The sequence below is a fragment of the Symsagittifera roscoffensis genome, chromosome 9 (assembly GCF_963678635.1).
Source record: "Symsagittifera roscoffensis chromosome 9, txSymRosc1.1, whole genome shotgun sequence".
In the NCBI taxonomy this organism is placed as follows: domain Eukaryota; kingdom Metazoa; phylum Xenacoelomorpha; order Acoela; family Convolutidae; genus Symsagittifera; species Symsagittifera roscoffensis.
In genome coordinates, this window is record NC_087070.1 from 42,518,092 (window position 1) to 42,539,198 (window position 21,107).

The 21,107-nt window shown below is 33.0% G+C and overlaps 1 protein-coding gene across 3 annotated transcripts in view; it reads right to left on the reverse strand.

Annotated features, from left to right (window-relative positions):
- LOC134854412 (substance-P receptor-like) overlaps positions 1-21,107 on the reverse strand; it is a 154,402-nt gene that overhangs the window by 19,947 nt on the left and 113,348 nt on the right. For all 3 annotated transcript variants that reach the window (XM_063870650.1, XM_063870651.1, XM_063870652.1), the window contains exons 4-6: positions 19,160-19,363; positions 18,163-18,307; positions 13,733-13,935 (exon numbers count right to left, since the gene is read on the reverse strand). In XM_063870650.1, the coding sequence (XP_063726720.1) occupies positions 13,733-13,935; positions 18,163-18,307; positions 19,160-19,363 (552 nt within the window). The remainder of the gene's footprint in view (positions 1-13,732; positions 13,936-18,162; positions 18,308-19,159; positions 19,364-21,107) is intronic.

Sequence of the window (21,107 nt, forward strand, 5' to 3'; positions counted from 1 at the left end):
TGATTTATTGCATATTTGTGTAGTGTTTTTTGTTCATTTTCTTCACAATCGTAATGTGTTACTAATAAATCTTGGGGTCCTGTGCGGGGGGAAGGATTTATGTTCTGGTTGGAGATTACTAGAAAAAAGAGTTGGAGAAAAATTAATATTTTTAGAATATACAGTGTATGATAATCCTGAGTATGGGTTATAAAATGTGATGTAACCAATTGTCTTTTTGGTATATCTGTCGTATTTGTATATTACTTCAGTTGTTATAAACGGTGGTGGTAGTGATTGAGCTGTTAAATTTGGTGGGTTTAATGGGTAGGGATGTTGAGCAATGTTGTTTAGTTTAACCGTGATTTCAAATTTCAATTGTAGACTATTTTGTTGGAGTATTTGGATGTTATGATCACGAATGTCTTTGTGGATGTCTTGTCTATATTGTAGTCTATTGAGTGCCCAGTTGTGGAGTCGGTTACTTTCTGGGTGTTGTCCAAATAATGGTGGAGGTGCTGTGAATGTATTCCAGTCTAGTCTTAAAGGAATATTTGTTGATGATTGTTCTCGATTCTAGCGTCGAGGTTATTTGGGAAAATTAAGTTAATAGGCGTTGGTGAAATCTGGCTTATTGATGGTGTTGATGGTAGTGATAATGTTTCTGGTAGTGATGAGGATGTTGTTGTATCCGTAGAAATATCTATTGGATCATTGATTAAATTTGGTTCACCTTGTGTGAATGATTGTGTTGTCCAATATGGTAGTCGTGATGTTTGGTTTGGGGGGTTAAAGGGATTTTCACGTATTTGTTCAGATGTTTGTGTTGAACCTAAGTAATCCGAGGGTAGGCTTGAGGTGCTACGTTGTGAATGAAGCGTAGGGGTTTCTGGTAATATACCAATGGGGTTTTCTGGAGTACTTTGTGATGGGGATTGGGGTATATCAAAATGAACTCGGGGGGTTTGAAAATTTCTGTTTCGTCGAGGATGTATAATTTGTCTATTTATTTCAACTGTATTTTGATTTTGACTAAGTTTTTGTATTCTACTTAATTCTTGTGGTAGTGTTGGGTATAAGTTATATGTTGGTTCACTTAGAGGTGCTTGTCGTTGAACTGGTTCTAGTGGTTCAGATAAGCGAGCGGGTCGTTCTTCAAAGGTATATGGGTTATCTTGAAAAGAAATTCGTGTAGATGTTTGGGGGTTTTGGGTAGTTGTAGGTGGTGTTGGGTTATCTTGGGATGATGTCGGTGAAGACTGACTGTGTGATTGTTGGTTAGCAATTTTTGATGGTTTTTGATCTATTTCTTTTTGTGAAAAAATTTATGTTTATTGTAGTATTCTTCTAGAAAAAGAATTAGGAGGATTGTTGCTAGGGCGAATGTGATGATTGTTTTCTTTATACATTTGCATATTGTCAAGATGAGGGATGATAGAAATGTTATAAAAATTACAAATAGTAAAAAAATATCGGTTCTACTAAAAATGGTTCGTATCATTTAGATAAGTTTTGTGAATCGTACCTGTGGATATAGTCAATAGCTTTTGAAAGTTGGAGGTGTAGTTCAAATATGAGTAGAAAATTTAAAAAATATTGCAAAAAATGATTAAGTTTATTATAAAAGCTTCAAAGGTATCAAAAAGAAATATGATTAAAAGTTTAAATATCGTTAAAAAGTTTATGAGAATGTCAAGAATTATGTTGACTGGTCGAGAAAAGAGCATTTAAGAAATGGCTTCTCGATCGAATATTTTTTGATGTTTGAGGCAATTTTCAAGTGTGGTCGAATTATTTATTGGTTTTTTGCCAAGTGGGTTGAGTTTTGTGAAAAATTGTTGGGGGCATATTTTATGGTGATCGGGAGGTCTTCTTTTTCTTTATTTTTATTTGTCAAATGATCTGGGGTATTTTTGAGTTTTTGGTACTTTAGGCTAATTAAAATGGTCGTTCTTTTACTTTAGGCTAATTTAACATATTTGTTTGGGGGGTATTTGAGGTCTGAGTTGGGGAAATATTGTTGATTTTTGGGTTATTAGATAAGGGAGGGTTGTGATATTATGGTGACGTTTATTTTAGTTGTCAAGTTGGAATGGTTTGCTTATCTTTGACCTGGAGGTCGCAAAGTTATAGCTATAGATATGCTTGGAGTTTAATATCTTTCGTCTAGTTGGTTTGTGTTGGAGTTATAGAAGGTGACGGATTGGATGAATCCTATTGGCCAATTTTGAACTAGAATCGTTGCGTGTCTGTCAGCATGTTATTTTGAAAAATGAAAGTTCAAAATATTTCAGAGGTGCAAAGATTATTAAATATAAAATTAAAGCTGTTTTGAAATTCAACTTTCTTTAATATTTTAGATTGTGGGATGAATGTTTTATAGTTTTTGCGTGGTTGCTTTCTAAGTCGTGATGACTCTCTATGTTCTGATTTGTGGATTTGTTCTTAGGGTATAATTTTTTCTGTCATTTTTCTATTTTTTCTTTCTTTTTGAGGAATATTTTGATCTAGCTTTTTTGTATTGTTTTTTATTGTAGTTGATTTTTTATTTTGGATTTCGGGATGAATGTCATGTTGGTTTTGTGTTTCATTTTCTGTATGTGGGTTATTTTGAATAACTTTTAAACCTGTGAAAGAATATAATTGAGTTAGTTCGCGTAGCGCGTATTCTTTTGGGTAGTAGGGCAATAGATTGTTACGATGTTGAACAATTTCCTTTTTATTTGAAATTGTGAGTTTATACGTTACGTCAGTGGGTTTGGCAATTATTTGGTATGGTCCTTTACGAAGGGGTTGTCCTTTACGAAGGGGTTGTAATTTTTTAGAAATTCCTTTTTGAGTGTTAAAATTGGGTATTAAAACAAATTTTCCAATTTTTAAATCGGAGGCTGGTATAAAGCGTGAATTTATTTGTTCATTAATGTTTTGCCTTTGTAACAACTTTTTTGTTACTTTTTGGTAAATTTCATCGTGTTTTTTATCTCTGTTTAAAATCCATTCGGTGTGTGTACCGGAGGCTAATTTAAGAATTTGTGGGTGATGAAAATGATCTTCATCATGTGTGTGTAAAGGTAGGTTATAACAAATTGAGTCTTTATTCGGTTGACAATGACTTTGTGCATTTTTATGAGAGTTTGCTTTAAACATTATTGGTTTGCGTGGCTTTTGATTAAAAACCATTTCATATGGTGACCTTCCTAGAGTTGTCGTGATTTGTGAATTATATGCTAAGGGAAATTGTTTTACATCTGCTGACCATTCGGTGTATCTTGTATCATTTCCATTGATGATACATCTAAGATATTCTTGTAGTGAACGGTTCATACCTTCGACTAAGCCGTTTGTCCAAGGTGCGTGAGATGTACGTGGTTTGTGTTTGATGTTATATAAATGACATAGTGTGATGATTTCATTATTTATGAATTCCGTACCGTTGTCTGTAACTAAAATTTCTGGTAGTCCGAATTTGGCTATCCAGTGTTCATAGAGTGTTGTGTAAGCGTAATAAGCGTTACAATGTGGTACTGGGTTAAGTGCTACATAATGTGTAAATGCGTCAACAATTACCATAATGTAGGAGTTTCCTTCGGATGATGTTGAAATTGGTCCTTTTGTATCAAATGAAATACGGTGGTTAAAGTACAAACTTTGTCCTTTAAAATCTTGTCTTTGTACTATTTGTTTTTGATTTGGATAAGTTTTATTTAGCTGACATACTATGCAATCATTGCATAGTACTTTTCTCCAAATTGGTGCAATTGGGAAATAAAAGTTTTGTATGAAATTTGAATATGTTTTCTCTGATCCAGAGTGTCCTTTAATGTTTTGTGTATGTGAAATGTTAAAAGCTATGAGAATCATACTTAAAGGGAGACAGGGAACTGTCGATTCATTTAATTGGTATTCTAGAAGGTCTGTGTTTTCATTGATTATTGTATTGTTGAATTTTCGAAAATATCGGAGAAGTGTTTTATTTCCTAAAATTGTGGTATCTGCTTTTACGGGTTTAGTTTTATATTTGTGCCATGATTTTAGTTGTCTAATTACTGGGTCAAAATTTTGATATTGTTTCAAGGTTTTAATTGTAATTTTTTCTGTTGGAAGGAGAAAAATGTTTTCAATTTCTAATTTAGATAAAGGAATTGTGTCAAGTGGGTCATGGAGGTCAAAAACTTGATTTAATGTGTATTTTTGAATCGTTTGTTTGTGGTCCTGATAAATTTATTTCATCAGTTAGATTTTCTTTTTCAATTAACGGAAAAAGGTCTTTTTTATGCGAGTGTTGTTTCACTCTTTTTTGTTGGGTGTTATTTTTTATCCATTGTGAATATGGAATTGGTTTGAAAGTTGATGTTCCAAGTAGATCAACTTCGTAGTGGTTATTTTGGCAATCTAAATAAAGTGGGAAGTGTTGTAGATTATTTATCTGTGATTGTTCAACGTCAGTTTTTACTGCATATTTGCATTCTAGTCGGGGTGATGTTTCGTTTTCTGCAAGGTAAAATTTTATATTTTTGGGTATTTCAACTGTAGTTTTACGTGTAAGTAATTCAGGTGGTGTATTTCGACTTAATGTGTCTGGTAATGCAAGATTCTTTCCTGCTGTCCAAACTATATGTAAATTTGGAAATTTCATTAGAATTAATTGAAATCTGTAAACTCGGTGATTTGGATTGGATTTTTGTGCAAAGAGAAAAATGATTGGTTTGTGATCTGTGAATAGAACTGTTTGATGTTTTGATCCAAGTATCAGAAATTCATATTCTGTAAGTGTATAGATTATGGCTGTACATTCTCTCATTAGAGTTGAGAATCGTAGCTCTGCTTGAGTGAATAATCGAGAATTTGCTGATATAAGGTTCATTTTGTTTGTACCATTGTGTGATTGTAATAATGCTGCGCCGATGCCAAAATTCGAAGCATCGCACATTGCATAGAATGGTTGATTTGGGTCTGGAATTGTATTCGAAATTTGTTCAGTTAGGAGTTTTTTAATTTCTTCAAATCGTGTTTGATGTTCTGTATTCCATTCAAAATTATTTTGTTGTCTAAGTATATTATAGAATGGTCTTAAGTATAATTGCATTTTATAGACATATTTGCTTAGAAAATTTAACATTCCAAGGAGTTCTTGAATTTTCTTTTTGTTTGTTGGTGGTTGAAGCTTCTGAATGGCATCAATGAAAGATTTTAATGGAGTGATTGTTTTTCTTTCTATATTGTGTCCTAAGAATTTAACTCGTGTTAAAAAGAAGTGTGATTTATCGGGGGCGGCCATCAGATTTTCGTTCTGAAGTATTTTGTGATAGTGTTCAAAAACTTTAAACATTTCTTCTTTTGTCTGTGATTGCATAAAAACATCGTCTAAATAGGTGATTGCGTTTTTCTTGAATATTAGTGGTCTAAAAATTTTGCTCATAAAAGCTGAAAATGCTGCTGGTCCTATGGATATTCCATAGAATAGGCGGTTGAATTCATATTGTTGATTTCCAATAACAAATTGTGTTAAGCGTCGCGATTGTTCATCTAGTGGCATTTGATTGTATGCACTATTCATATCTGCGGTTGTAAAGTATTTTCCGTTTATTTTTGTTAAAATAACTTGTATTGGTTCAATAGGCCAATTGCATTTTGATTCGTCTATTAGTGAATTAAGATATCTAGCGTCTAGAACTATTTTTAATGATTCTCCTTTCGCTAGGATGATAACAGGGTTGATAAATGTGTTACCTTTTGGTTGTTCTTCTTTGTTTACCGGTGAGATAATTTTGTATTGTTCTAAAATATCGAGTAATCTGTTCACTTTATCGTGTAAATGAATTGGTACTTTACTTGCTCTTTGTTTTTTGAAAACTGCCTCAGGTTTTAACGGGAGATGTAGTGATGAACTGATTTTCCCAACATCAAATTTGGATGTTGCATAGACTGATGAATATTTTATTAGCTGTTTGGCTAACTTATCAAATTCGTCTTGTGTTATTTGTGAATGTTGGAAGTTAAACAATGTTAAAAATTTCTGTTGATCCTCTGTATAGTTATTTATGTTGAATGTAGGTTTGAAATATGGGGTTTTTGTGAAATAATCTGTATTACTTTTTTCATTACTTATTATATTATTTATGGATAATTCTTCATTAAGAATTGTGGATTGACAAATATCTAATAATTGGAGTATATTATTTACGCGGTATGCTTTTTCGTGCATTGGTGATATCGTAGCGTTGGTTTCGCAATATCCTAAAAGTCCTAAAAGTAATGTTACTTGATACGGTGTATTGTTGTATACATGTAACGAAATAATATCTGAATTCGAATTTTTCAAATATTTTATGGATGAAATTGTGATTTTGAAAAACTTATGGATAGGTTTGAATTCAAAGTCTGACATATAGAGTTGTTGTTTATTTTGATTTTTATCATATTGGTGAACTTGTTTTATTGAAAAATTATATATGTTTCCTGATAGTGGTTTCAGGTGTTTTCTTTGTTGGTTATATATTGGATAAAATTTTGAAAAGAATGGTGGTTGTTTAATTAATCTTTGAAAAAATGTTAGGGATGTTTCTTTTGTTTTTGTGTACTTATCTTTAATTAGTATTTTACTATTCAAGATGTTGATTTTGTTGGTATATATTTAGAGATAAATGGTATTCCAATGATATTGTGTTTAATATCAGTGATATGAAATATTTGTTTAAATGGTTTATTTAAAAATTTATTTTGCTCTATTGTTCTTGTGGGGAGAAGAAATAATTGAACTTTTCCATAGTTTACCAATGTTGATCCTTGTGCTGTTGCTAGTTTACTGGAGGTTGCAAGAGGTGTTAATTTTGGGTGTAATGTTTTTATCTCATTCCATGTGGGAATGTTTATTATGTTTGATTCTGCTCCTGAATCAATTAAAAAATCATTTTCAAGATCTGGTGGTTGAAATTCTTTGTTTCTTGGACTTTCTAAAAGAAATGGTATTGTCCAAATTCTTTCTTTGGGTTGTTCTTTTTGTATATTTTGATAGATGTGATTTGTATTCAAGCATTTTGTTTTGTCATTTTCATTGGTTTTATTTACTGTGTTGATTTCGTTAGTTTCTTGTGCCGTTTGTGTGGTATGGATGGGTTCAATATAATAATTGTGAAGGAGTTTTAATTGATTTTCATATAAATGTGATGAAAAAGCTTGTTCATATATAATAGGTTCGTAGTCATTTTCGACTGCTATCATATTTATGGAGATAGTGTTTTCTGTATCACTTTCTGAATCTGATGATCCACAGTTTATTTGATTTAGTTGTAGTTCGTTATTTGCTGTGTCATCAATACCTGGGGGGTCTGATGTTGTTTCTGGATTTGATTGTACTTGATTAATATATCTTTGATGTTTAGGTGTACTACTTCTGTGGCGATTGTTAGAATTATTATAATGGTTATTATTTCTGTGTGGTGATTGGGAATAATTTCTATAAAGATTATTATAACTTGAATGTCGATTTTGTGAATTGTTTTGTGATCGGTTTTGATAATTATCGTTTGATCTGTGATAGTTTGATCTGTTATATGAGTTATTCCCTGATCGATTGTTTGGGTAGTTCTGATTACGGTTGTTTGAATAACTTCTATTGCGATTATTTGAATAGTTTCTATTTCTATTATATGATGAGTTTCGTGATTGATTGTTTGGATAGTATTTATTTCTTGATTGGGAATTAGATCTAGAAACAAATTGTGTTGTATTTGAATTTGATCTGGAGTAGTTATTTCGACTATTTGGTCAATTATAATGATTTTGTGAAGAATTTTGTGTATTTCTTCGTTCTGGTGATCTTCCTCTATAACTTGAGTTATATGGTGATTGATTTCTCGTGTAATTGTTATTGTTCGGAAGTGGTTTTCCTGAACTGTTGTTGCTGTATACATTTTTGTTTGGTAGATTTTGATCTTTCTTCATGTATTGATAGAATGATTTATTTGGTTTTTTATATTTTGAGGTTTGTTTTGATTGTCCTGTTGTTTTTGTCTACATTCAGAAATACTATGTCCGTATCGTCGGCAATAATTACACCATTTTTTTAAAAGATGGTCTGCCTTTAAAGTTTGGGTGTTTTTCATAAATATTGAGTATTTCAGTGATTTTTTCAACGAGGTCTGTAACTGATTCCTGTTTATTGTTGATATTTGTGGTATTTGTTTCAATTCGATTAACATATTGTAACTTCAGATTTTCTGTTTCTTCAAGTTTCATTGTGATTTCTGCTTGCTCTAGTTTGTCTACTAGTTTTCTAAAATCTAAATCGGGCTCTCGAATTGAGGAGGGATGGGATGCTCTCTTTTTTATTGCTATTTTCCTTAATTGAGGTGTTAAGGTCATCATTAAGATTTCTGTCATTTTTGTGTTTTTATAGTCGTGTGTATTTAATGAATATGCTTTTCGAACTAGTGTTTCGATACGTACTGCTAGTTGTTTGATGGTTTCATTTGGTAATCTGCGAATTTCATTACATAAAACTCTTTGTTGTTGTTTATTTCTCTCGGAGTCAAACTTTTTTGAAAATTCTTGTGTAAATCTTTTCCAATTTGATTTTATTTCTATAGGCAATACTGAAAACCACTTTTGGGCTGCGTCATCTAGGGTTGTTTGTATCAACGCTGTGCGTCGATGTATCCAATTTTGATGTAGTGGCGTATTAATTGGTTCAGGTCCTATATTTAAAATTAAATTTGCTGTTACTGCATTTAAATAATCTTCTACAGAATATTCAGGGTCTGTTCCTGTGAATACCATTAATGGTTTATTTGATGTTATTGATGATCCACCCATAAGGTATGGATTCATTGTCATTTGTAATGATTCTGCGGCATTTGGCATTTGTGAAAAATTTGAGAGTTGATTTTTTGTTATTTCGTGTTGTTGAAGGTAATATGGGAGTGGTATTTCATTTTGCATTTGTGTTGGTTGATACGAGTGTGTAATCAATGGGTTTTGTGGCTGAATTGGTTGAAAAGATTGTGTATTAATTGGGTTTTGCATTTGTATTGGTTGTTGATTTTGTGTATCTGTTGGATGTGGAGAAAAAATTCTATGATATGTATGTGGTTTCTGCACTCCTTGTCCACGATATTCTTGAGTATATGGTGCAAATATATCTGGTTGTAAATAATCATCATCAGAGGATAAATAATCCGTTTGATGAGGTGCTTGCTTTTTATTTTTATTCTGTTGAAAGAATGGGTAATTTTCACTACGATCCTGTGGAGGATGTGAATTAGTTTGAAAATTTACTGAGTTGGTTGTTGCCATTGGGTTATCCCAATATCGAGATCTTATCTGATTATTATTATTTTTTCGTGGGGGATAGTTTGTTTTTGATGAATGTGCGTAATTATAATTCTGTTCCGCAAAAGTGTTTCTTGTGAATGTTCTGCGTGTTTTTGACGGTACTGTCATGGGTCTATATGTTTGATAATCCATTTGTGAATATTTTGGAGCAACCGAAGGTTTAACGGTTGATTGTAAGGTTACTTAGGCTAGTGAAGTGTTTGTATTTCTTGGTGTTGTTAAATTTGGACGTATTGGTGAAATACTTTGTTGTGTAGTTGTTGTTGTTTGGACGATTTCTTCATATATGAAGTGTGATGGTGTTTGAATATCTTGTTGAGTGAGGTTCCTAGTTCCATTAAGGTTTTCATTGTGTATGACGGTCGAATTTAAACTGTTATTTCGCGTATCAGGTAAAAATGTATTGTAGTTTAATGGTGTTGCATCAATGGTTGCATCAATGGTTATTACTCTTACTTAATCTCTTACATAAGATATTGTACTTATTGCTTGACTTGAGATTGATTGTGGGATATTTATGAATGCATAATGAGACCATTCGGGGTCCCAAACGTAGTCTGACTGTTCTGTGATGGCGGTATCATCGTTTGAATTTTGAGGCCTGAAATTTTTTCTTGCTTGTGAAATTAAATCTATATTATGTGTGAAATAATCTATTATAAACCATGCCAAAATTTTTTGTAAGTCATGTTTTGTATGTTGTGAAACTTCATCTTTAGTGAAATTTTCTTTAATTATATGTAGGAAAGTTGAAAATAGTGTGATTTCATGTCGTACCCATATAGGTTTGGATGTCTCTGTCGGTGAGACATGTGGGATTGGGTTTTCGTTTTCTAATATTGAAATATGACTATATATTATTGCAAAAACTTCATTAGTAAATATGGAGTTTGCTCTTTGTGAGTTATGATATTGTATGCTTTTTTTTCTGAGAATACTTTTGAAAATTTTAAATCAAGATCGTCTGTTTGAATTACATATTTGCGGTGATTCTGGTTTGGTGAGCTGAATTCTATGGTGTAGATTCCGTATTGTTGTGTTAAGCTACCTATATTTTTCAGATAAAGATCAATAATCTGTCTTTTTATTTTTACATCTGGGAACTCTGCTTTACATGGGCTGATTCCGGGTTCAAACAAATTTAGGAGAAAATTCTTGCAAAGATCATGTTGTCCTCTATTATCGGGTGCATCTACGAGGAAGGGGTAGATATCGTCATCATCTGGACTATCTTCACTTGGATTGTGTGTTTGGCTCATTTTTTCGTTCAATGACTGTTAATAGGTAATTATCGATGTGTCTAATTGGTTGATTCCAATTATACAAGTGTACTGGTTTGTGTTTATATTGCTTTTTTATTCTTCTTTTTCCTCTTTTTGATGAATTTGATGTTGTTTCTGAGTCGGAAAAATATAATTGATCGTGAATGGGGCAATTTTCATCAATGGATTCTTTTAATTTATAAAGTTCGTCTAAATTGCTGGCTTCTGATTCTGAGAATGCGTTTCTATTTTTGGAAAATCTTTTTCGTGTTATTTGTCTTTGTTTGGTTATTATTTTCCTTTTTAGTGTTTGTCGTTTTGTTCTGATATATCCAACTGTTTGTGTATGAGGTGTGATTACAAGGTCGTATTTTTTGTTATCTATTTCACAGTTGTGCAAAACGATTGTTTGTTTGTTTCCTAGATTTTTAAATGACATAAGGTTTAGGATGACGGATGCTAAAAGTTGTTAGATGATTTTTATTTTCTTAAACTGTTAGTCCTTACGATTTTTTGGTTAGCTTAACCTGGGTCTATTTATTTAGGGTTGGAGAGAAAAGTATATCGATTCCGAAGAGTGATTTTTTACTTTCTCGTGGCTAATATAAGCTAAGGTGTTAACTTACTTAATCTTACTTAGGGGTAGTGATTGTGTTCAAGGGTTGGAGAATAGTAAACCGATCCACAAGGTTCAGGTATAATTAGAACGCGAGTAGTTCGTTAGATACTATTTTAAACTTACTAAGTCTAAGATTTATCCTGGGTCTGGTAAGAGGAGGGTTCAAGTGAAGGATGAATAACCGAAGTTCTTCACTGTTTATCCTAATTTGAATGGTTAGTTTTGTTCAAAAATTTCTATTAGTCTTGGGTTTTTTGAAAGGGTTGGATAGTGAATCGACGTTTGAGGTCATTAGACACTAGCTAAGTGGGTGGGGGAGAACAAAATTGTTCTTTTTGATCCAAGGATAGGCCTTGATGATCAAGTTTTAAATTTAATGAAATAGAAAAATTTAATGTAGATCCAAGGATAAGCCTTGATGATCTGATTTTAAAATTAAGTGATTTTAAGTTTAAAATGGTTTGAATTGTTCAAAATTTTAGTTTTTGATGTTTAGTGACCTTATGATTGCTGTTATGTTTAGGTGATGAAGCTGGGACTACAGATGATTTTTATGATTACTAACAATTTATTGTCATGCTACTAATTTTTGTTTTGATTTTCAATAAATATTTTCCAAGCATGTTTTATATAATACTGCAGAATTTAGGAAAACGATCTGAGATCTTTTTATCAATCGTTATTGTATATTAATAATTTTGTTTAGCGCCTGAAATGATCATGAAGATTGACTTCAAGATTTTATGTTTGCAAATGAAAATCTAAATTCATTGCTAATAAGATGCTAAATATAAAAGTTTGTGTTGGCTTTTGCCGTACTATCATATAACTATTTGGTAAGTTTCTACTTTGTCGTATGTCGTCTCTGGTTCGAGGTCTTCTTCCAATTCCGGGTAGTTCTATTATCGTTCGGAATCTTGGCTCTGATCTATTGAGTCGTAGAGACATTTCGATTAAATTATCGTCGTATAACATTTTGAAAATGTTTTGTCTAAATTCTAATCTATTTTTGGTTAATTCTAAGCTATAAAGGTCTTGTTCGAGTTTTATGGTCGCACCAGATGAGTTAGGTCCGATGTGGTTAACTCATAGAGTAATTTCGGATAGGGTACACCGTCTGCTCGTCACACTATCTTATTTTCGGCCGGATAGATTCGTGCAACTTCTTAGTCTAATACCGATCCTAATCTTACTCTTATACTATCTAGTCTCAGGTTGTTTAACTAGTCTCTGCTAGGCTCAATAGATCTAGGGTATACTGGTTTATTGCGGCTGCTGAAGTTCTCTTGGAGAGGCAACTAATTTCTAAGTTAAATTCAAATCTCTCTGGTGCTGAAATTACAAGTAATTTCAGCACTTACAAATAAGTGGGTTGTTAGTTAGATGGATCATGATTGGTTAATATTAAATACTTTACAGTGGTAAAATATCTAATTTATCCAATCATAAAATGTAGTTTAGATCAGGTTCCACTTTGAATCAACCTGAGCCGAACCCAAAAAAGCCCAATATACTTAAAGTTTTAGAAATTTTGAAAGTTTTATACTGCCCTGAAATTTTTGGCTATTCGAAGCTTCATCAATGAGAAAAGCCCCCACCAATCGCAACCATGCGATTATGGAACTCGGATATCCTCTCCAAATTTAGCTTGAGAGCATATCATTTACTCAAAGAACGATCCGATCAAACTCTGTTTTGGCGAACGACCCATTCAATTTCAACCAGCATGATTCGTGCAATTTCATTTCAAATTTTGGCTCTTATGAAGTTTCCCTCGTATAATTACAAAATTAAGCTGTTCAAAAATTGGGCTCTTTTTCCTTTTCCCCCCACCTCACATGAGCATCATTTTTATGGTCTTACGAGTGGTTTTACAAGGTTAATTATAAAGACCAAATATGTTTGTCATGGCCTAATTTATTTGCATGCCAATTTGTATGACAATCGGGCAATGTGAACAGTAATTTAATAAAAAAAATAGCAGGTGGGGGGGGGGGGGGGGGGGGAGAAAAAGAACCAAAAATTGTTCACACGGAATTTTTCATGTAAGAAATATTGTAGAGTTTGTTCACCTGTTCACGCTGACATGTTTTAATGCAGTTTATAACATGAAAAGTGAAAAGTCATCTTAAAATTCAGAAAAAAATTGAATAAGGCGAACTGGAAAAGAGCCCAATTTTTTACTTGGTTGAGATTTATGAGTTTCGGCAAAAACTTAATTGGTGAGAATGCGGTATGTCTATCTAAAAACAGACAATTCCCCAATAGTAACAAGCAAATGAATCTTTTCTGTCAGACAGACCGAATGTCTGAAAATTGTGCCAGTCAATCAGGTTTCAAAAAACCAATAGGAAAAAAATACAGGTGAAACTCAGTCAGTTTTGAAGCAGTTTAAAGAGGTTTGATTGATTGAAATCCCCTAATAGTGATGACTAGCCTTCCACCTCCCCTCCCCCCTCCACACAATAGGTGCTAGCTTGCTGTTCGAGCATAAACTCCCCCCCCCCCACCCAGCCTCTCACACAGAATAGTGACTAGCCTGCTGTTCATGTAGCAGTATATGATTGGGTTGTAGACAGTGTTGGAGTTAGCGAGGAGAGTGACCAGCATCCAGGTGCGTTTGATGGCCACGTGGTATCTCTCCAACACACTCTGGTCCAGTCCGATCCCAATCAACACTGCGTGCATCGGAATCATACTCAGGTTGAACACGGCCGCTATCGTGATCATCATCTTCACTATCTGCAGAACAACCCAAAACAAAACATAAATATATCCAATTCGCTATCGGAACGAGCCAAAACAATGCATAAAATGTATCAAATTCGCTATCTGAATAAGAAAACAAAACATATTCACCATCTGAAGAAAAAACGACCGACCAATTGATTTATTGAACAATAATCAACCGCAATCATCTTGACTGTCTGAAAAACAAAAAAACTCAAATCCATCAATTTCAAAATCTGGAAAAAAAACAAATAGCATTAACTGTCTAAAAAAACTCAAGTTCTTTTAAGTGAATTTAATATATTTTTTTACTTACATAAGGTGCTCAAAATTACATTGCCCCTAAGACAGATCAAATAAAGATCTTCCAACCCAGCATTTAGCTTTGATTAATTGGCTAACTCGGTCCAGATAAGGAATATGACGCGTTTTATTCAAATTTTCTAAAATGCCAAGTACTCATTTTCGAAGATCCAATACGCTACTAAATAAACTACACGTTGCAGCCTAGTTCAAATTCAATATTTAAATTTTTCATTTATAGGAGTCAACCAAAAAAGATACAAGAAAAAACAAGATCGCTCGCATCAGAGTTAAACCCTGAAGGGTTCGACTGCGGTTTAGTTTCGATGGAGGTAATTAAAATAAAATAATTGGTGAAATTGAAAAAATAAACTGAAAATCTGTGAAGTACAAAGTGATAAGTTTTGCGTATAGCAATGTTTTAAATAGACCAAAGAGCATTCCTCAATTCAATTAAATATCAGCTTAAGCCTTAAGAGCACGGAATATATCGCGCGCTAATTGCCCCCAAACTATACAAAAAATAATCACAAGTAAAATATCTTTTTTAAAAGTCAAAATTCAGTACTCAGTTCAGTTTGTTTTACCTCAATTTCTCCACAAGAATACACACCATATGCAAACACAAGCTTGAAAATAAAACGAGCTTAGTGCAAAATCAAATAAGAAACAAGAACAGCTGGTTATTTTGCAAGTAGCACAGAATGTTTCGATCAAATTTAATCTGGATAAAGTTCAAAAAAGATTCGAAAAAAAATTGTGTTCGCTTTTTTGTGTCTAACTAAAATACCCCTTTTTTGTTACATAGAGTGCGATAAAAGAAAGTGCGATAGAAGAAAGGGCAAAAACTAAAATTAAAAACGCTTAAATAACACAAAACAACGCTCGGCCGAACCTTGTTTTTTTTCAAGATGTATGCGATTGAAAAGTTTTGCTTCCGGTAAAAACTGATTTGTCCGACTTTTGTTTATCTGCTCAACTTTTGTCTGCTTAGTTGCCTTATGCTGTAAACAAGTATCATCTTGTAGTTTGAGGGGGAATTGTAGTTTGAGGTATTATGAGACTGTATTGGATTGAGTTTCCTATTCTATTCTCTTTTTGAGACGCATTTGAAACTATTTCAATTTTTTGGCGCCTTCTTCTCTGTGTGTCTGCATACTCCCACAGTCTCTTTTTTACACTATATCTCTGTCTACAGCCTTCAAAAAAGTTTGTAGGGGAATAATTGAAACAAATAATAGATTTTTTTATTTTCCCAAAAAGTGTTATTTTAAACCTGGAACGCGTGTTGGAAAACTTCACTGCGCCAGCGGCTACTCTCAAAAACTTTTTACACATAAAATTATGACTCTCGCAACGTCAATCTTTTGATTTTGAGCGTTTTTTAAATCTTTTGACTTTTCTCGAAAACGAACTTACCAAATCTGAGGTTGTGGTTTCAATGTAGATAACGATTAAGTGTGAAATTGCCCTGCATTAATGAATACTCACATATATTTACAGACCAAAAACTAAGGCCTTCTGAAGAATCAATTTCTATTTTTGACTGTTTTTTGAACTAAACTCCTAAATCTGGGTTTTTTGGAGTCTTCAATTGTAACTAGACACTGCGTGAGTTTTTACTGCATCAGCGACTACACCTTATTTTTTCAAAAACCTCTGATATTTAGAAAGATGAATTTTATGATTTGTTGACAGTTTTTTTGGACCATTCTCGATGGCTATTCTGTCAAATTTGATATCACAGATCTAACCAAAACAACAGTTTGTTGAAAGTTTATTTGTTCCGACCATTTGAAAAACGTGGAGGTATTCTGTATTCGGGTGAGTTTTAGTTTTTTTCTTTTTGTTTTCCAGTCAAAATCAGGTAACATCGGAATTTGGATTGGATTGAGTGGTATGTCATATTTAAGTTCTTTCAGTCGTATTTGAGCAACCTAAAAAAAATTAAAATGTTTCTCAATGTCGAGAAAAACCGGTTTGAAATTCTGAGCCAAAAACGTCAAGTTTACATTAGTTTTTACAAGTTAAACTAAACTATGAAAAGAAAACTCAGTTTCACTTGAGTAAAGTTAGTTTTAGTAGCTTTTAGCGCCATTTTGGAATCAAAAACTTCAAAAATGCCTACAGTTTTGGCAAAAAAATCGAAAAAAGTTTTGAAAGTTTTTCTATTCAGTTTTCTACATTATCAGTTTTCCAATTGGTTCATTTGACTATGACTGTCGCATTATCCTAATTTCTGTTTTTTTTTGTTCAGATTTTTTTAATGACACCACGCAGAAAAAACTATACTATCAAAACAAAATGTATTTTTGAAAGACTATGGTCGGAACACTCTGTGCCTCTTGCACAGTAACTATCCTTGTTTTTTAGTTGGCCACGCCTAATTTTATAAGACAAAAATTATGGCCGTCAAAAAGGCGAAGGTTCAAAACTTCGACTTTGCTTTGGAAATTTTTTTGATTAACCTGAGAATTAGCATAGTAGTTATCGAAAAACACGGTTTGCGTTTTGGGGAATTCCTCCACTTTAGCGGCCGCAACCTGCATTTTTGTTGAAAACAGTTTTGAATTTCGTAAAGCAAAATTTTTGAACTTTTGATTGCATGAAAACTTCTTTATCAAATCTGAGAAGAAAAATTCAATCAAAAGAACTGGTTGCGAGAGTTTTTCCTGTAGAAATTTCATAAGAGAGCTGTCCTTATTTTTTTTCAAGAGAATTGTTATGTCCTTGGATAATTTCCAATATTTAATACGTTTTCACTCTTCTTAGTTTTTATAGCTGAGATTCTGTCCCGCATCAGTTTAAACATTTCAAAAAATTTCTATATCGTTCTTCCAGCTACAGCTGGGTCCATTATGGTTTTTTATCCAGACTGCTTAAACTAATCTTATGGTTCACCAAATCTTTTTCAAGATTTTTCATTTTTTTTCAAAATCGATTATGTTTTTTTTATGTTTGTGTTGTATAGCAAGTGATGCCAAGCTCAATTCGACTCAGTGTTAAAGTTGAAGGGTCGGCCTAATTTAGAGTGAAAACCTTAAACTCTCTGACCAGTTTTTCTTGACACTGAGACCATTTCATTGGAACCTGGCTTAAAAATTGCGATCATGATTATACTCTAATATGATACCACACTTGACCCTATACGAGTTTTCCTTGAGTTAGCCAAAACTGACCAAAGTTTTGCTTTATAAAACAACTCATAATCAAAAAAAAAAATTTTCCCACACTTGATAGTGGTCAGAGTCGGAACAAAAACATGTTTTCTTTTTGTTTTAGTTTTTTATAAAATTCTCTAATTCAAGGCTTTGAATGCGCGCGGCCATATTTTATACGCAGAAGTAACTAAATATGGTTCAGAACAAGAGTATTCAGTGGTGTCAAATTTTTTATTTCAAAACTTAGTTTTACTAGGTTGAGAAAAAATACAACGGTTAAAAAAGCCGCTAACGTTAAAAATTCTACAAACTAACTGTTATCTGAATCACATTAAAAACAAACAAACGATAAGAAGTTGCTTTGATATGACCAAGGCGACACAAAATGGCTTTTTGCAAAATCATCGTTTGATAAGGGTTTGACAACTCTAAATTGTAGATTTTTCAGCTTGTTTTGTGCGAGATTTGATTTTTCTGAGTCGCAATTCAAACAATATTGAGAAAAACTGGTATCAAATGGCTGTTCTTGGCTAACTTTCTAACTTTGGCTACGTTTCAACTTTATGTTCTTATGTATTTCTTTTTTGTCCTCGGCTGTGTTTAACAATAAGCTTAAGTTTGCTTCAACTTTCTGCTCGATCGAAAGATTTTGTTTTTCCAGTTCGGAATTGGGTCAAACAGAGACCTTGCTTTTGACCGATTTGGTCAAAACTTGAATCGAACAAATCGACCTGGGTGGTAAATCATCGGTGTGCTAAACATGTTTTGGACTGACCCTTCTCTTGGAGTCTATCTGGCGTTGGTTCTGGGTCTCTCCTATTGAGTTGGACTGCCAGAGCTCCCTGGCCACCGCTGTGTAGGCAGACGAAATTATGAGTCCAGGAATCACCAAGTAGATCACAGACTGCAAAATCTTGGTGCTGTACAACAAAACATAACAAATAATGATTTTTTAAAACAGTTTCTTTTAGTTTCGAACCCATTACGTTACAAATTACAACATAAAAGTTTCTAAAAATGTCGATACGGCAACTTGAATATTTTAAAAAATGGAACAAATTTTTTCACGTGTTTGTCGTTTGTCACACTGATATAGTTTGGCATAATCTATAACAGTACGTGTCATTCTAGAAAGTATTTAGAAAGTCCAATCATTAGCGAAAATGTAGCAAAAAATGAAAATATAATGAATTGAATCTGCAGTCCAAAGCTAAGTAATATATTTGGATTTCATATTCCTGCAGATTTTTCGTTACATTAGGGGGGACCACAGATATGTTTTGGGACTTTGAAAACAATTCTCGGCCTTTAGCAAAATAGATGGGGGTAAAAGTCTCGTTTCTAATTTCATGTATACTTACAATTATTGGATTAGTTTATTAAGGGGGTGGTATTTTTTTACTAAGTGCAATTGTTGTAAAGTTCCCAAGTAAGAGCTCTTCAACTATTCCCCCTCCCCTGTATTCCATGACCCCAATTCAGTCGCAACAAGTTGCGGACTTCGGCCAGGGGACGGCATTTGTTACTTTCTCGCAAGTTCTCAAATATTTTTAACCATTGAAATATTTCTTCTTGATATGGATGGTTTTTTTTCTATGTGCCATAAGGCCATAAGGGGTAAGCGAGGGGGGGGGGAGGGTTTGGGGGGGGGTTACGAAAGGGGCAGTTAAAGAGCCTACTTTGTGAAAGATCCTACTTTTCTGAAAGAGCCTACTTTTCTGAAAGAGCCTACTTTTCTGAAAGAGCCTACTTTTCTTAAGGAGTGCGCTTACACGAGGAAGTATGTTCCGAATAGCCCGTCTGGGAATATCATAAGACACTGCACAGCTGTGGAGTTGGGCTCTATCTGGACTGTCTCTGAGAAGTGGAATTGGGGATAGGCCGTGGCCACAGACAGGGTCCAGATGGCCACTATGCCCGCCCATGCTTTGCTGTGGGTCAGCTGATGCGACAGGGGATTCACAATTGCACAGTACCTGTCAAACGAAAAACTAAATAATAAACAATAATAACTATCATATTATTAATAATCATAATAATGATACTAATCGTAAAAATAATAATCATAATAATGATACTAATCGTAAAAATAATAATCATAATAATGATCATAATAATAAAAATAATATTAATCTTAGTCATAATAAATTTGTTTTCAAGAACGAAGCAACTTATTTGTTTTTTTTTTCTACAAAATTTATCCAACGAAAATCCTATCTTGGAAAAACACAAAAAGGAACGGTTAGCTTTGGTTTTTTCATGATGTCTTTGCACCGATAAAAGTAAGATCATATGGAGAAGCCTTTCAATAAATTATTTACCTAATTCTCTCTGTACGCTAAAATATTTCCATAATCTGAAGCTGAAAGTAATAATGTCTATTGATAAAGTTATTGTATTCATAAATTTGCACGATTCGCAAAATTTTTGGAACAAGAGCTACAACCCAACGTAATGCTTGCTTAAAAAAGTAGGATGCCGTTTTAGGGGATAAATTTGTCTGTTTTGATTATTTCCAGGAAGTATATATCAAATTTGTTTCAATTTTTTTTTGCTTATGAAGTAGTTTTTACTGTGTTATTTTTTTATGACCCCAAAAAAACCTTATATTGAATTGACATTTGGCATTATGGGAAGCTTTTTTTTTAATTTTGGCACATTTGCATCGAACCATTCATAATTTCCTCAATTTTTGGTAAAATAATTCTAAAAATTTGTTGCAAAGCAATTACAATCAAAAAAGTTTCAAAATTAGAATGAGAACTTTGCTATGGAGCAGTAAAAATCCTAGAAGCTTCAAATTTAAATTAAGTCTGATATTTATCAAGTAAAATTTTGGTTCTAGAAAGTATCAACCTTGGTAGGATTTTGTACACAACATTCAGTTTTGATTTAAAAAACCTAAAGTTTACTAAGGGAAGCACACACTAAAGTTTCCTAAACGACCTTTTTTTATAAATTATTTTGGTAATTTATTCTACTATCGGCTGATTAGAATCATTTTGAAGCTACGTGTATGTGAAAGCTCAGACAATCAATTCAGTCGGCCTAGCAAAAAGCCACAAACGTTTTTGATTCTTTTTGAAAGTCCGCACTCACGCAAGCGTCCTAGATCATCGCCTAGGTTTCAGTTAATGTGGAAACGGTGATGACTTCGTGCACAAATAGTTGATGAAATTTCAATTTTTAACAAGATTTGATGTATCAAATTGATCAACAGTGTATACTCTAAGTTTAATTTTTATTAATGAGATAAACAAGGATATCTGACGCAAATGCCGGCGTCATCGAAAAACATTATTACGCTAAATACCAATTCATGAACGAAGTGATTTAAATGAATAACAAAACTTTTCGTATCAGCACCAAACCTTGAATTTCCTGGCTGCCATGTTGTTTTAACTGGTTCTTACGAATGTTGAGCAATGTTTTGGCTTAAAACAATGTTTTAAGAGGTTCAAATAAGGTTTTTCCCCTCATTTTTATGTTGAGTAAAAATTAATAAATTTTGCATTTGGAACCTTAATAATGAGCGCAAATTGCTTGCTTGTCTGATTTCAGATTGAAATTAATTATTTATCGCTAGCGCTTTGATAGGATGAATTAAATTACACGTTAACTATCTTACTTCGATTTATAGTGATCAAAATAGTCCCAAAATCAATCCGCTATAATTTATAATGGTGACAGGGATCAAAAAATTTTGGAATTTCTAGCTTG